This window comes from Prosopis cineraria, unplaced genomic scaffold (genome assembly GCF_029017545.1).
Source record: "Prosopis cineraria cultivar Desert tree isolate PC_DT_omini unplaced genomic scaffold, ASM2901754v1 PC8, whole genome shotgun sequence".
Classification (NCBI taxonomy): domain Eukaryota; kingdom Viridiplantae; phylum Streptophyta; class Magnoliopsida; order Fabales; family Fabaceae; genus Prosopis; species Prosopis cineraria.
In genome coordinates, this window is record NW_026555339.1 from 7,812,804 (window position 1) to 7,830,787 (window position 17,984).

General features: G+C 33.1%; 2 protein-coding genes across 2 annotated transcripts; one reads left to right on the forward strand and one right to left on the reverse strand.

The window, feature by feature from the left end:
• Positions 1-1,443: 1,443 nt before the first annotated feature.
• LOC129319069 (heat shock 70 kDa protein 16-like) lies at positions 1,444-6,680 on the reverse strand. The gene is given in 10 exon segments (XM_054964101.1): positions 1,444-1,749; positions 2,103-2,233; positions 2,318-2,418; positions 2,421-2,445; positions 2,545-2,691; positions 3,082-3,279; positions 3,541-3,684; positions 3,773-3,868; positions 4,854-5,066; positions 5,261-6,680. Coding segments are annotated over 10 exon segments (2,316 nt in total). The 5' UTR covers positions 6,431-6,680; the 3' UTR covers positions 1,444-1,658.
• A 4,253-nt stretch (positions 6,681-10,933) lies between these two features.
• On the forward strand, positions 10,934-15,924 carry LOC129318885 (1-acyl-sn-glycerol-3-phosphate acyltransferase-like). The gene is given in 9 exon segments (XM_054963874.1): positions 10,934-11,322; positions 11,430-11,552; positions 11,702-12,051; positions 12,967-13,116; positions 14,595-14,693; positions 14,773-14,847; positions 14,849-14,869; positions 15,407-15,511; positions 15,513-15,924. Coding segments are annotated over 8 exon segments (942 nt in total). The 5' UTR covers positions 10,934-11,322; positions 11,430-11,542; the 3' UTR covers positions 15,645-15,924.
• Positions 15,925-17,984: the final 2,060 nt, after the last annotated feature.

The window sequence follows — 17,984 nt, forward strand, 5'->3', positions numbered from 1 at the left end:
AAAGTGCCAAATCGATACGATACATTTATGACGAAATAAATAAATAATTCGTCCACAAAGGATTAAACTAGAATTTAAACCCTCCCATGAAATAAGTTCAATTCTTCTGAAAGCACTCAGCAATTTTTTATTTTTTATTATTTTGGAATTGAAGGTCATAGAACTATGCAAGGAAGCAAAATTTAGTTATGTTAGAGCTTAAGTTTTTACACCCAAAAAGTGGATAAAAAAATTGATATAAAAAAACTAACGTCATGCTTAATGAATAAATGAATCAATGCATTTTTATCTCTCTAAAAATATAGTCAAAAATGACAATTCAATTTTGCACAAGAAGATCTTTGATGTTCTTGATTGTATTAATAGAAGAAATTATGGGAAAACTCATTTTAAATGGGTATAAGAGACTCAAGGAGTCAATGTAAACGATAATTTTATAGAACATGTCATTTTAATGAAGGATGAGGCCTTTAAGGATTTTAAAGAAGATACAAGACATTCATTGCCGTCATAACGAGAGAAAAAGATTTCCATTTGGTTGTATAATTATGAGCGACGCTGTAAAAAAACTCAAAATTTTCAAATTATTTAACATTTGTATAATTGAATTCTTATCTGCTCCTCAACATGTACGATTTTATTTGATAAATAAAAATTTTGAAAGATAGTGGAATCCAAAAATAAACTGAACTTTGAAGATAAGCATTCCATGACATTTGAAGGAGAATCATTTCTATCATTATGGGGCTGCTATGGAACAATCGAAGCAGGAAGGTGTGATACATTATATAATATTTGCCCACCACAATCTGTCTTGAGTGAGACTGGACGTTGATGACTTTGTTCGCCAAAATAAAGTTGTGTCTTGCAGTGGTCTTATCTAGAACAAGACGTGTAAATTGGATAAAAAAAGTTTCACCAAATACCTCAAACTCCAATACCATCCAAACATTGCAGCTGAACTATTAGGTATTCTTGAAGGCCCTAATTTTTGCTAAAAGGAAAAAAATCACAAGTTCTACTGTGACTTGAAACCTCACCCTCAAAAAATGAGCACTCTCAACATCACACCCCCTTATTAGCTCTATCAGAGACAATCGAAATCTTATCATGCAAAATTGGGTAGTCTCCTTTAACTACGTGTATAAGAAAGCAAATGAATATGCGGACTCGCTCGCTCAACACACTTTTCATGAGAATTTAGTTATTAGGATCTTAAAAGACCCACCATTTAGGTATAGAAAATTACTACTCTCTAATATGACCTATTCTGTTTTCCTTTGCAGAGTCTCTAGCCGTGGCCTTGTAACCCAATAAAAAAAAATATTTGCCTCAAGTACTCACTACATATAATTATTATTTAGTATAAGCACAATTTTATTGATAACTTTGTCACCAAGAATTTGCGCTACTGGTTTGAGTTGGATGGACATCAGCAAAAGCTACAGTGAACAATTCTAATATGCCAACAGAAATGAGAAAACATTAGTTGAAGAACACAAACAAATATTTGACCCATATAATCTAGTGACTTCACCTACTTGAACCTATTCACTTTACCAGAAAAGAAAGACAAGAACCAGAGAAGAAAGGGGGAAAAAAATTAGTCAGGAGAGTAATGAAAATATATGACTTTGCTTATCAATGTAAGAGATTCATCAAGGGTGAATGGAAGCATCTGGCTTATCTCTGCCCTTGTCCTCTGGAGTTGTTGAAGAACCCTTGGATCCCAGCACCTGTTGGCACAACCTGACAGCCACAAAAATGTAACATTGATCATAATTTGAAATAAAATCACGCCCACATGTAGGTGAGCTAGATCGCTTGGAGATTAGCAGCCTAAACATTGAGTTTTCACTATTTTACTTAAGACGCTAAGTTTAAGAGATTTAGGTTATTTTTCCACTGACACAAATTTTCTATGCAGTCTGAGGAAATGACTTTAATGCACCTGCATTTATTGGGCTACAATGAAAAAATGACCCAAAATGCCGTTTATCCCTCAACCCCTCAACCTATTGATTTTACTTTTGTGCCTTTGACTCATGCACCCGGAAAATTGTGAATATCAAACACGGAAACAAAGAGATAAAGCATCATACAATTTCAAATCCTCTGCCTTGCTTATAATATCATTTGACCATATAATTGGGTCGTTGTCCTTAGGCAAGGAATCTTGTTGCTGTAAATTCTCTCTCAGCCACTGCTCTGCCTTGTTGCACTCATTGATGATCTGAAACAACAAAGTCATGTTACTTGAAACATGGGTTTATGAGCAGACTCACTCTAATATCTAATGGCTTGTGTTTTAGTGTACCGATTCTTTATCCTGGGGAAGAAGGGAACTCGCAGACATGCGATAATCCGCAATGCACTTCAAGAGATCTCTTGTAGCTTGTACTCTTGCTGCTTCATCTTATACCGATTCTCAATCGGGTCCACAAGCTACAGGAATTACAATATATATTATGACAATGATAAAAAAAAATAAAAATGCACGGGTATAGCAAGACAAGCAACGACATTGGAGAAGCAAAATTAAACCTTCTTTATATCTTCTAGTTTTTCTGAGTAAGCTGCCTCAGTTTCATCATCACCATCCTCATAAAGCCACTCTTCAGTCTCTTGCAGGCTCCTAGATATGCCCTCCCTCTCTTGCTCACTTGCAAAGCTCCGATAAGTGCCAAAGAGCTATCCATATAAGCAATTACATTTAAATGAAAATCCGTCAAGAAAATAGAAGCATAAATTTTAAATGCTTGGATACGACTAGTGTGGAAAAAAAGGCAAAAATGTTTGAAAGGTATAGGTGTACAACTCATGGCATCCACAGCTTGGCACTCTACACACGGTCACAAAAACCAGTTCTTTACTAACTACACAACAGAGAGTCTTGTTTGACAAACTTACAAGTCTTACTGTTAAGAAGAACGAAAGACTGACCTCTCAGTATTCAGTAATAATGACCACATGACAAGCAGAACTATATATCACAGGAGATGAACTGGATGACTGCATAAATAATGTACCCTGAATAACAAACCAGCCATATTTTTACATCTCATGAATACAAGAAGGTACCTTATTCCTCATCTCATAAATATAGGACTCCAAGCTATTCTTCTTTTCTTTGGTTCGCTCCACAGCTCTGTCCTGCTGAGCCAACAGGAGCTCTTTTTCACGAGCTTCCGAGATCTCAGCCTTGGTCATTCCACCATAGATATTCTCACTCACTGGCACATGTCTTTTGGTAGTTTTATCTCTTCTAGCAGCATCAGCCTGAAAAGGCACAATAGTAAGATTTTCACTTACTCCAAAGTTCCAACATCCATATGAATGATATCTGTGACCAAATAGAGAAAAACATAGACATGCTATCAATATAAGTTGTGGAAATCAGTCAATAACAGAGATGTGACAGTACTTAGAACAAGAATCATAAATGAATAAAAAGCAAAAATGTTTAATAGTATAATTCTCATAAAAAAAAAAACTAACTCTCTCTCTCTCTATACACATAGAGATGACAATAATACTCACAGATTTATAAGGAAATTCATCATTTCTATGCTTACTATCTTCAACACCATTTGATATTGTCTCATCAGTGCTAGGGTCAACATCCATTGATTCAACATATGAATGATCATTACCCTTTATATCATCTACCTGATCTTCAATCAACTGGAACCATGAAAACGTTTATGCACCTTAGAATAGATCTGAGAGTAACATAAAATGGACAGAGATGAAAATGAGGCTTCTTACTTACTGTAGCTGATTCAACACCGACAATGCCATGCAGATTTAGTTGAACTCTAACTTTAACCCTTGTCTTACTACCATGGGATCCATGGAAAGGACCAATCTAAATAGAAGTGGCCAATGAATACATGAGCATATAAAAAGGAGAAGGCATGCAGAAGAAACAATGCATGCTACATCTAGAGTGTGGCACAAAAGATGGAAGCGTTTAGTCAGAATTGTTACTCTGTAGTCCTGAAAAAATCAACAAGATGCAAGCATGCAGAAGTAGGATAACAACTAATGCATGCTACGTCCGGGGTGACTATGAAAAGGTATGGCAGTATCAAGGTCCTGTAATATCAATTATCAAAGATGTTTTCTCTTAATAAATATTAGAGATGACCCAAAAATTAGAGCTTGCCATTTTATTGCATGATCAATTTTGGATAATTGTGTGAGATAATGTTGCATCCATTCCATTTCCTTCCTGATCCTCCAAAATACATCATGACTACAACAAATGAAAACATACACATGTAGAGAATGTTCATTCAGACAGCAATCTTTCGGTAACTAAGTCCCTATTGTACCTTTAAATCAGAACGTGGGTAAGTTTAGTAGAGCAGTTACTAATGAACTTGATCCCCCTGACGAGGAATAAGGGGATTTTGTTGATTTTTATGACCTCAAAATCCACATGAAGTGATGGTTTTTGATGCATCCAAGAAACTAGGTTAGACCAAAATCTTGGTGATCCGTACACAAAAATGTACAACTAATTTTAAACTAGATTACTGATTGTAATAACTTTACAGCTCAAATGTGGAAACTATAGAGGTGATCATGCTAACAAATCTACCATTACCTGAATGCAATTTTTTTCTGAGAAATTAGAATGTTCTATAAGAATCATCAAGCTCATGGAGGTTATATTGCTATATAGCACGCCTTTGGCAAACCCAGAATAGATAAATAAAGAGGACATAGAGAAACAAGCCCAGAGTGGCCAAAGAGAGTCAGTTAAACACACACACACACACAAAAAGATTATCTGAACTCCTTCACGTTAGTAAGATGTTTAAAGTAAATGTAGTGCTAGTGCATACCGTGAAGCAACTAATCTTAGGAGATGTCCCAGGTGGTAGTTCATTTGGATCAGCATAAAACGCTTCCAAATGGAACAAACTACTTCGATGAAATGTTAGAATTTTAATGCTTGGAATCAATTGACCCTTTGGGAAAAGTATGCCATTTGATACTGCAGTAATTGGGCCATCATCTGACGAAAATCCAATGGAGAATGGATTTAAATCCAGGACCTGGAAAAAAATGGTTATTATCCCTTAAGAATATATACCATAAACAAAGATGTAAGCCTATAATACAGGATATCTTTGAGAATATGAAGTGTGAGAATTTTCAATTCATGCAGCAAAAGTAGACATTGGATGGATACAAAAAGATTTAACATAGAGATAGTATAAGAATCAATGTTTTGTCCTGTAATACAAACCTCATATTCTCTAACACGGAAAACAGGACTAAGCATTGCACACTGAAGAGCACAGCCACGAGCCACACATTCACTTGCATTCAATGTTCGGCTGGGTTCTCTCCTGAATTGAGAAGTTAATAATCTAGCTATAGCAGGAATCCTAGAACCCGAGCCAACTAGCTCTACAGAATGGATCCTTTCAGCAGTTAATCTTGCATCAACTAATGCTTTATGGCAAGGAACACAAATCTTCTCTAATAAACCGGATGCCAGTTTCTCATATTCCTCCCTCTTGATGAAGCCCTTGACATCTTTCTCATCCATCAAGCACTCAATGTTTAAAGCTGCCTCATGATTTGCACTCAAAACTTTCTTCAACTTCTCACATGCAGCGCGCAGCCTGATACATGCCTTGACATTAGAGTACACGTCAATGCTGTACTGTTCCTTAAACTGTGCTGCAAAATGACTAAAAAGAACCTCATCAAAGTCTCTTCCCCCTAAATTACTATCGAAAGCGTGGGAAAGTATCTTCATTTTCCCAGGCTCAAATGCTGCAATGGAGACCTGAGTATCACAGTGACCAATGTCCACAAATGCTACATAGGTTGGGCCTGTTCCAGGAAAATCTGCTTTGTAAATTCCATAACCAAGAGCAGTTGCAGTACAATCATGAATCAATCTCAAAGGCCTCAACCCAGCAATTCTTGCTGCATCAAGATACGCCCGTCTCTGCAAGTCTGAAAAGTATGATGGAACCCCAATAACACAGTCCGAAACTGACATTTCCAAATCTTTTTCAGTTAAAATTTTCAAATGAGCAAGGAGCATTGCTAAAATTTGAACTGGTGTAAATGTATGAGTCTCCTTGAGATATTTCAAGTGAACCAAAATGCCACCATCTGGGCCTTCAGAAGTTTCAACGGGGAGCGTTTCCAGCTCATTTTGCACATCAGGGTCTGCATGTTTTCTCCCCATCAGCCTCTTCACTTGAGATATTGTGGACTTGATGTTCATCATAGCAGATGCAGCACCAGCTGAGCCCAAAAACCTTTGCTTCTCCGCAAAGCAGACCACAGAAGGGGTCTCACGTTTGGATTCATCATTCAATAAAACATCAATCCCACGTTGCTTCACCACAGAAATGACACAGTTTTCATTCCCAATGTCAAACCCCACCACGCTCATTGTAACCAACTTTATGTTGTATTTAAAACACAAACAACAACTTCAATCCAATTCCCCTACTCTACTATATTATTGTATGTTTCTTCCAATACTCTCGAAACACCACCAAATTCTGCAAAAGTTGAGAAAACAAACCTTCACCTCCTACAAAAAGAAGTGGGGGAAACAATTCATTAACACAAGTATTTGCCAATTGCAAGTAAAACATCATTTAAAAAAAAACAAATAGAATGAACTGTCTGCACTTGCGTGAGTACTTCATCTGATTGTCCGCGACTACAGGGAAGAAAATAGAGAGGAAATAGGGGGAAACGTAAAATGAAAGAGTGATGGAAAAAGGGAGAGAGAAAAATAAAAACTAATAATCTAAACCAAACTCAGAAGTGAAAAGGCATCATCAATAAATTCCCCTCAATCCCTAGCAACGAAAACTCTTGCTGCTTTCAATGTAACAAGAATTACCCGGGGGGGGGGGGGGGAACCCAAATTGAAGACTAGAATATTAGCAGATGACGTAAAACACCTGCTTAAGTTAGGTTTGCTTGGATGAGAATGACGAATATCCGAATCTAGAATCATTTAGAATTCTCACTTCACAATTAATCCAAGAATTTGCACTTCACATTATGCAGGCGATGATGGTAAATGAAAAGTTGAAAAATTCTTCGCTTCGCACGCCCAAGCCAGACCAACACAAAGCCGTTCTTCAGGGTTCTTACATTTGATACAAAAGCCGCACATTTGATACCAAAGCCATCAAATTCAATTTGCTACTTTTTCCTTTCTTTAGTAATTCACAATTTAAAATAACAATAATCATAACAATAAACATGTTCGTGGAATTACAATTACATTAACAATTTATTATTATTATTTCTTATAAAAGCAATCAATCAAATGTGATGCTTTTGTGAACGTTTTGCATATTTTATAAGATCCCTTAAGCCTTTTTTTTTGGCATAATTATGTGAACAAATGAGCATCAATTTTGCAGTATTAAAATGAAAGACTATTTATCACGTTATTAACTCATAAAGTGCAGTGATAATTTTTTTTACCAAAATTGTTAAACAATACCATTATGGTATTATTTTTTAAAGTAACTTTGGGAAAAGCAACATTACTCTCTCACAAGTGTAAAGATACAAAGTACATAATTGCCAGCAATGCTCAAACTGAATTAAAATAATTTATTTAACTTTTCATATGTTTCACTGAAGAGTCATATAATTTAATTGCGACAAACCATGTCTTCATCATTGCAGGAGTATAGCCATGATTATTCCTTTTGAGTCATACCAGCCCTCGCTGTTTCACTCTGCTTTACTGGTAAAAGAATAAATAAATAAACGGTGAAGCCTCTTTATTTTATTTTAAATGGAAAAAATGGAGAGTAGAGCTAATTTATGGTAGAAGATTTTATATGGGTTTTTTTTTTTTGGTGGTCAAAATGGGTTAATTTAATTTAGTTATTTTAAAATAAGGCTTTTTTTTTTTGGCCTTAGGTCAAAGCATTGTGATGGAATCTCAGGCATTTCCATTTCACCTTCTTGGGCCCATTTGATGGGCCCGTCTATAGATGGGCTTCTGCAATTTTGACAAAGTAAGTAGACAAGGGTCAACGTGATAGGCTGACCAATCAACAGACAGGCCTGGTCCAGGCTTGAAGGTGGACTTGGCCCACAACGAAAAATTCATCAGTCAACAAACAAATCATCGTCATCAATATTCAAAAAAAAATGCAAAATGGGAATGTAACCAAAACAAAAAACGTGTGGAATATATAAATATAAAGTATAAAATTAAAATGCGTGGGCCACAGAAAACAAAAATCAAAATGGGGAAAGAATGTTATTGCTCACAAGTTGTAAATAATGATACAATGAGTCGGGCATTATCTCGTCAGTTAGGATTTCCTTAACAATCACGTCAATCTTTTTTGACATTTTATTTTCTATTCAAAATATATAACATCATCTTATCTATAGTAAATTTTTTTTTTAAAAAAAGGATTGATCATGAAACAATAAATTTAACAATACGATGGGACCCACAATTGTTTTTTTTAATTCAATTGTTCATTTATCACTTTTTTTCAATATTTTTCAATTTAATCTCGTGCATCCCGCTGAACATTTTATAGTTTAAAAGAGAAAATATAATCATCAGTTTTTATAATTTTATTCTTATTTATTTTTAAATCTTGTAGTTTTTTCAGCTTTTATAAGAATTAAGAATATTAAAAAAATTGAAACTATAAGAATTTGGAAAACAAATATTTCCTAATCTTTTTAAAATTATAAGAATTAAAAATATTAAAAAAAATTATAGAAACTAAAAATAAAATTTGATAAAATTATAAAGATTGATGATTGTGATTTTTCTATTTAGAATTACATGACATTTTTGCTCCTAAGTTATATCACGAACAGCAATGTTTGCCTAGATTATTAGGTTGAGCAATATCATCTGCAAATATCAAAATCATGTTTATCATATTTATAGGACTAACAAATGATAAAAGCTTATATAACTTATGATAACATCATTAGTTGATTGTTAGTGTGAAGTGAAAGGCTTTTAAAAAAAAAAAGTTGATGAATATTTAGCTGGCAAATCTTATGACATCCTCTTCATGATGCTAACCGCTCCTTCACAATTCGTTAATGTCCTTTGACTTCATTAAAAAAACGTAGAAACCAATTAAAAATTTTAGCCAATGAAAATTAGATAAATGTTTCATTAAAAAAAACGCTTGTATCATTACTTGAAAATTATTTTTCTTTACAAATTAACAAGTGTTACTTGCAAATTCATGTTTTAAGAGTTGCAAATAAGAGAGTATTAAATCATTGTAAATAGTGGTATTTTTTAACAATTTTTTTACAAATTAATAAATTTGACTTACAAATTTTTATTTCAATAGTTGCAAACAATAGAATAAAAGTAACAAATTTTTAGACCAGCTCGTTGAAAGGTACTTGGTCCTTATTTTGGATATTCAAATATCTTAATCCTCATTTAAATTTAATTAAATCTCTTTTAAACCTTTAATGTAATTTTCCCTGATATAATTTTCCTCGGCTCTGCAAAATATGTTGTCAGGTCTTAGTATGAGGTAATTTGAGGTACAGTTTTTACCAATGCAGAAAGTGATTACGACTTAAAGATATAATCTTAATTTATAAGAAATAATTATTTAAGAAAAAAAATACAAAAAAAAATGTTTTTCCCCCCATATATAACGAAACACAGAAAAGGGCCGCGGCATCAACGTATCAATTTTGGACAAAGCATTGTTTAACGTATTCCAAAAGTGATCCTGGCTGTTCAAGTATGCAGAATACACTGCACACACGTCTCTGCTAAACTTTCCTAATCACCAAAAAAATGTATTTTTTTTATTCTATCACTGCTGTATGGGACTATTACTAATAATGGCAATTTCATAGGTATCTCGCTGATTATTTGATATATCTATTTAATATGAATGTATTTTTTCAAGATTTAAATTTGATACTTTTAAAATAAATTAATTCATTCCTTTTGATTAGTTGAACCAAGTGTCTTCTCTATAAATTAATAGCTTTAGTTGTTTGCACTTTGCTAACATTTAAAAATGGCTACTTAAACAAAATACTCCTTTTTTTTATCTGAAACAAAATGCTCTTATTTACACACAAATTACAAGTTCTAAAATTAAATTAGCAATTTAAGAAGTTTAATAAGAACGACTTTTTATCAAGCATGCCCCCCCCCCCCCATTTTTTTTTTCATACCCACTCTTCATTCTTAAAAATTGTCTAAAGTAAAGTTAGAAAAGCAATGTACACAAGTTGGAAATGCTAAACAAATGAATATAAAAAATTTAGTTGGTTAAAAATAATTGTAACCGAGCTTTCAACATTTTAAATAAAAAAAAAAATGAAGTTTCAAAGATTGCTAACTTGTAGGTGAATAAATGCTTTTTAAAGAATCAAATTCAATCAAAGGCTTCAAGGTTAACCAAAAATAAAAAATAAAAAATCAATCAAATGCAAATGAATTTGATGCCTATAATTTCGCATATTTTTTCTATGTACTGAATACATATATTATAGCAAGGCATAAAATACACAAATGATAGGATGTCAAATTATATGATTGGACTTGTGAATAATGTTTTTGGGCTATGAATAAATGAATGATCTGACTGTGAATTACTTAAAAAATAAATTTAAATAGGATAATAAAATCTATCTTATCATCGTATCATAGTAGTTCTTTACCTTGTAACGCATACTCTATGCAGCACAATGTTTAGTTTCTAATTGAAATTAAAAATATTTATTCTATTTTCACCAAAAAAACAATATGAATAATTAAGGTAGAATTTCTTTTGATAGCCATGATCGTAAATGCATAGCCCCTTAATTTTGTTGATACAGGACCTCTTGACAAAAATAATAAAAAATACCAAATTTTGTTCCCAAAGAGGATTGAAAGATGAACCAAGGTAGAGAATCAACGCGCATATCCGAACATCTTAGAACTGTACGACTTTTGAGACCACTCCCTGCAGAAAGAGAGAAGAGGCTACGGAGAAGGGAGGCTCTCCTATTTTACTCTTTTTGTGACCACATATTTCATTCCTTTGTCTTGACTCTGCTTCTTCTTCTTCTGGATTCATAGATTGACTTCTACGCTTTTGCTTTCACTTTCTCTCGGATTGCCTTATAGGATTTTCTCCCACCCAGTTTTGGTATAGCGGGAAAGCAAAAATATAACTGGTAGGAATGCTTACTATGTTTTGTTTGGTTGCTGAGAAAACTGCACAAGATGGAAAATAACATCTCGTTGATGTTGTTTCAAAGTTTGAAGCTTTTTGACGTTTGGTCATCCTCGTTTTCTGGGTAATTTATGGCTCGCGGTTTTATTAGTTCTTTTTCTCGAATATGAAACGGTGTTGAATTGAATTCGATTCCAAGTACTCTATTTTGCTTTGTTTTCTTGTCTTCAGTTTCGTTGTGATAGGAACTTGAGTTCATTCATTTTCCGAAAACTGATGAAGGGACAAGAAGGACTAGAAGTTTCTGGTCAAACTTGCTTATTTTAATACATCGATAGTATGTAATGGAAAAACGTACGTGGTTTGTCTTCCTAAACTGATACTTTCAATTTTCCTGCGTTATTATCCGTCAAATTTCTCAGCAACCAAAGGGAATGTTTTCTTTCAGGTAAATATATATATATATATATATATATGATTTGTTCTGCTTTTGTTCTGTTCAGATTGGAGACAGCTCAAGTTCATGGAGAATGCTGGAAGCAGTGACTTTTTGAGGCATAGAAGATTGGAGAGCTGTCTGAACACAATCTCTGGTCAAAGGTTGGAAGAGTCTCCTAAGATTTCAGTGAAAGACGAATCAGAAGAAAGAAGGCTGAAGACTGACGTATTTTCGAATTACGATGATGAAGGGTGGTTGTTGAATATCATATCATGGATCAGAATTGTCATATGTTTTGTGTCTATGATGGTTACAACATTCATATGGGCATTGATCATGCTTGTTCTTATTCCATGGCCTTACGAGAGGATTAGGCAAGGAAACATTTATGGGCATGTGACTGGTAGAATGCTGGTAAGCTACTTGATATGCTTAGTTTGGAAGAAATTGTCACAAATGTTTTTGTCTGGTTTCTGTTCCTTTATTGGTTATTATTTAAAGAAAATTAGGCACATGGCTTTGGTAGTATTCACTATCAGGTTTTATTATAAAGCATGATCTTTATAGACTTACATTAACCAACATTGTTTTGCAAAGACACAAACTATGCTGTCATCATTATTCAGCTCATTAGCTAGTTGATGACATCCTCTGGTTTTCTTCTCCAACTGATCATATGGATAATGACACATTTGAAATATTATCGTTATTCCAAGAAGGCGTTAAACTCAATATGTTTAGTAACGATAGCCTTATTCTAAATAAGTAACAAACTAACTCTTTAGTCATGGAGGTTACTCAAGAAATAAAATAATAAGGTTAGATTTTTAGATTTTGGCATTCACTTATGTGAGACTAATGACAAAGTTTATGTTGCATCATGATTGATCTAGTATGCACGATAGTTCCACCAAAATGCATGCTAAATGGCTCTAGTTCTGATTGGTCTGTGGATTCCATCAGTGGTTTATTGTAGGTTGTATTGTTATATCACTTTTATATATCAATAATACATCAGTAGTTCTCAGTTGTGCTATTTCAGAGAAATGAAAGCCTAATGTTAGTTTATAGAGGCCAACATTTTGAGTATATATTGGATTTTAGTTTATTAGTTTATTGAACAAATTTCTTATAAAGAATCTATGCTTTGCTTTGTGTGTGTTATGATCAATAATAGCTTTCTGAACATTATCACCAGATGATGCAAGGCATGTCTGAAAAGTTTGACTTTCAGTTTTCAGTTTTGTTATGCTTATTCATTTGTATCCCAACTTTTATGGCTGCTGTGGCGAATTATGAACTTATAATTGATATTTGCATTGATGGCAGATGTGGATTCTCGGCAATCCTATAAAGATTGAAGGTTCTGAGTATTCTAACAAAAGGGCCATTTACATCAGTAATCATGCTTCTCCAATAGACATATTTCTTATAATGTGGCTAACCCCAACTGGTACCGTAGGAATTGCGAAGAAGGAGGTATGTTGTAATTCTTCAAGATTTTTTTTCCCCGCTTTGAATGCGTAATGAAAGTTCTAAGTAATGCTTTATTTAGCAGTACTTTGCAAAGTAACTTTGGAAGAAGGATTCAAGAAATACCCCTTACCTACACATAGTTTCTCTTTGGGATTAAGTTCATTTGACAGTCCACAGTTGACGTCCAACTCTTCATTTGAAACTGTGAGGTTCTCTAATAGAACTCTACCGTATGGAAGAATCTTTTTTAAGGAGTCAATAATGTGATACAGAGTTGTAAAAATGCCTATATATTATAATTTTATTGGAGAACATGATGATAGTATTAGTAATAAGCATCTAAAGCCATACAAGATATGTATGAGGGGGTAAAAACTAGTATAAGAACGCCCAATGGTCAAACAAAGGATTTTTCTATAAAGATTGAACTACATCAGGGATCATCTCTGAGTCCTTATCTGTTCAACTTGATCCTAAATGTTTTGACGGAACATATTGAAGGGGAAATTTTCCAAATGTATGCTCTTCGAGGATGATATAGTTCTTATAGCAGAGACAAGAGAAGAGGTTAATTGCAAACTTGAGTTATGGAGGAGGACATTGGAGTCGAAAGGTTTCCGTCTGAGTAGGAGTAAGACGGAATATTTATATTGTTAATTTGGTAAGAGACTATTCGATAATAATTTGGAAGTGAAATTGGGAGATCAAATTATACCTCAAGTGAAAAAGTTTAGATATTTGGGAGCCATTATTCAAAATGATGGCGAAATCAGTGGAGATATTTTACATAGGATTCAAGCTGGGTGGTTTAATTGGAGAAAAGTTAAAGGAGTTATTTGCAACCGTAAGGTGCCTAACAAACTTAAAGGAAAGTTTTATCGCACTGCTATCAGACCGGCAATGTTATATAGTGGTGAATGCTGGGCTCTAACGGGACAGCAAGAGCATAAAATTGGTAGCAGAGATGAGAATGTTACGATGGATGTGCGGACATACACGTAAAGATAAATTTCGAAATGAGCACGTACGCGAAAAAGTGAGAGTAGCACCTATTGAGGAAAAAATGGTAGAAAATCAGTTGAGATGGTTTGAGCATGTACAAAGAAGACCAAGGAAGGCATCAATAAGAAGAGTGGAACAAATAACTGAGTCTCATTAAGAGGGGTAGAGGAAGGCCTAAGAGAACACTCTTGAAAGTTGTTAAACGCAATCTCTTAATTAATAATATTCCTAAAAGCTTGATAAATGATAGAGTATAATGGTGTCTTGCAATCCATGTAACCGACCCCACTAGTGGGATAAGGCTTGTTGTTGTTGTTGTTGTTCTTTTTATTTGCATCTTGAAATGCCTTGCTTGTTTTTTTACATCTATACAGCATTAAGAAAGAACAAAATCATGTATGATAACCTGGTTTGCTAATATAAATGAGTTCAAAAACATAACTACTTCAGAAACTTGTTGAAAAGTTGGTTCTTTGCAGATAATATGGTATCCTTTATTTGGTCAACTTTATGTTTTGGCGAATCATCTTCGTATAGACCGATCAAACCCAATTGTAGCTATTGAGTCCCTGAAAGAGGTATACATAACATTTTCCTGCTATTATCATGTGCTATTGACTTGAGTAAGGTTCTAAGACATGTCCTTGTTATTCTCAGGCAGCTCGTGCGGTCGTGAAAAAAAAGCTGTCTCTGATAATTTTTCCAGAGGGCACAAGGTCCAAAAATGGGCGGCCTACTTCTTCCTTTCAAAAAAGTGATTTTCCTATCATGTTGATGCATTACTCTCTTTATTGCAGAATCAGGGTCATGATAAATTAAGTAGACTACAAACTTGGTTTAATCTAGCTGGAAGCATTTGATTGATGACTTAAACCTTGTTTGCTTTGCCTATCAATCTTCTTCAAAAGCATTCTGTCTTTAGATATAATCATTAATTCTCACCCATGAGCTAACTGCAGATAATGATTTTCGTCTATGAATCTATCATCATCCACCAAAAGGTATTCTGGATCATGATCACGTTAGACAAAGATAGTAAGATAGATCTTTGTAGGACGATTGATATTTACCCATGTGATCTGAAAATATCAATTTGACAATATTTTTTCTATTTCTGGGTCTCTTGGAACCAATCTAATCCAGGAATGAGTCACGGGATATTACTCCCAAAAGTTCTCCCCAGATGATAATGACCTTGTGGCCATCAAATTGTTTTCAATCATGAATCACTTGCTTCTACCACTTTTTTCCCCATGCTTTATCCCATTACATCTCAACTTTCATTATGCAGGGTTTTGTTCATTTGGCGATACAATCACGCCTTCCTATTGTACCGATGGTCCTGACAGGCACTCATCGAGCATGGAGAAAAGGCAGCTTACATGTTCGTCCTGCCGCCTCTCGCTGTCAAGTACCTTCCTCCGATAAGTACTGAAAATTGGACAGTTGACAAGATTGATGACTATGTCAAAATGGTATATAACTTGTATGCTGAACACCTCCCAGAGAATCAGAGACCTTTGACCTGAAGGATTTCAGAAATAGGGTCAAAATTCAAACAGAACTGAGATACCTATTTTTGTAAGCTATGGCTGAAGTGAAAGTTCCCTCTCTCTGATCAAAGTGGTCCTCAATTGCTGCAACAGGCAATATGACCATCGGTGGCTGGTGAGTTCTCAAAAGGATTGTAAATCTTGAAATAAGCTTGGCAAACTTTAGTTGATCAAGTTTTATTGTCTTGTAGTTTTCCTTGATCTTGTAAATTGTTGACGTTTGATTTTAATGTTAATGCTGTCAAATTCCATTTCAGAGTTTCTGAGTATTGTATGACAATTTGTCACTTTGTAGTTTGTTTCGTGTTACCAATTCAATGTGCTTCTTTGGAGCAACTCTGCATTACTTCATATGTGTTTTTATAATGAAGAGTATTTTTGTTTTCAGTTGGCAAAGGTCCATTGGTTAAAAGTTTATTTGTCAAAAATTAATTTGTTACAAGTCTTTTTGTTACATGTTCATTTATGTCTGAATATATTTTTTCAATTTTTTTTGGGGTAACTGAAAGTTGTATAATATGAAAATCAAATGAAATTAGCTTAAATCCACAATTTAAAAGTTAAAAGCTATTTGAAGCTGCATTTGCCAAATAAAAGTTTAGTTGCATGTCAAGCATACTTTCAGATCAGTATACTAAATGCTCAAACAACATATTGTTGAAAGTACATTTTAAAGGAAAAAATTATATCCAAACACAACCTAAGCATGAATGATAAGGTAGGCTATGTTGCTGTCGATGGTGAAAGTAGAATGAAAATGTCTCTTTTTAGACATTAATAAAATAAAATAATTGAAAAATGAATGTCATTTAATGGTTTTTTGTTGTAAGGGAAAAAGAGTGTTTTCTTTTATATTAACCAACGTGGTTGCTACATTCTAATTAAGGCAAAATGTAGACCTAGAGAAATATTTAAGTAGTTTAGGTACATCATATCATTTATGATTTATCTAATAAAAACATAATATTTAAATGGCATTAAATATAAATTAATTTTGATATCAATGTCAGAGAAAGAAAAGATAAAAAATTAAATATATATTCCTTCCGTTAAAAAATATAAAGCATTTTTAATCGAATCTTACATCAAAAAAATAGTTATCTACTTTCAAACAAATTTATATTTTTATATTTATCTTTATTAAATATTTTACAATAAATATAAATTCATTTATTAATATGCGCACTTTTGAAAAAAATTTTATGATTACACTTCAAAAAAACTAAGAATGCCTTACATTTTTTTGTAGCATTCAACTCCTCAAAAAATACCTTATATTGTTGAACAGAAGGAGTATCTTATTATAAGAAAATCAATTTAAAAAATGTCACATAAGACTTTGTTTAAATTACTTGAAATATTTTAATTGAATAGATCATAAATTATATGATATACTGAGTTTATTTAAGTATTTCTTTATACGCCTAACCTCTATTTTATTTGAGTGTAGTAGTTGTCTGGTGTCTTAATATTATCATGTTAAACATCAAAGGATGTTTTGTAAAAATCCTGAATATTAGGTTAAAGATTTTTTTTTACTTTTAAAATTTTATAATTAACCTATAAACTTTAATATTTATGCAAATAAGTTTTTTGTAAAAAAAATCTGGTTACTAAAATAATATGATATGATGAGTATATTTTTACATGACTAAAATTTAGTGAGGATATCCAGATATCAACACATAACTCAAAGTTTGAGAGGTTATATTCCAAAGGGGGGGGGATATTTGTTGGCCAATTATATACTGTGCTTAACAACAAAAACGGTCAATAATATCGGTGTTATATGCAACAAACTTTTTTTTGGCTAATTATATGCACAAAATTAAAAGTTTAGGAAACTTATGACAAGATTATTTATTTATGGGTCAAAATATAGAAGAGTGCTCTATAATTTAGTGAAAATAAATGTTATTTTGCTGAAGAACTATAGATTATATTTTTTCAAGAATCATTAGAAACTATTAATTAATTTTTATGAAAATATTAATCAATAATCAAAATATTTTTTCATACTAGATTAACCGCGTATGAGCTAGAACTTATAGTCTAGAAAAAAAAATAAATAAATCAAGAATGCATAGAGACTATAAGAGCTGCAGGGCCTATTTGGCAACCTATTTTGTAAACAGTTTTCTATTATTTAAAATAAAAGAATAAAAAAACTGTTTAATAATGTGTTTTTAAAAAATATTTTAGAGATAAAAAATATTGTTTTGGAGAAAAAAATAAAAAAAAATAAAATATTATGTTGGAGAATAAAAAAATGAAAACAACTTTCAGGTGTTATGAGATTATTATTCTTGAGAACAA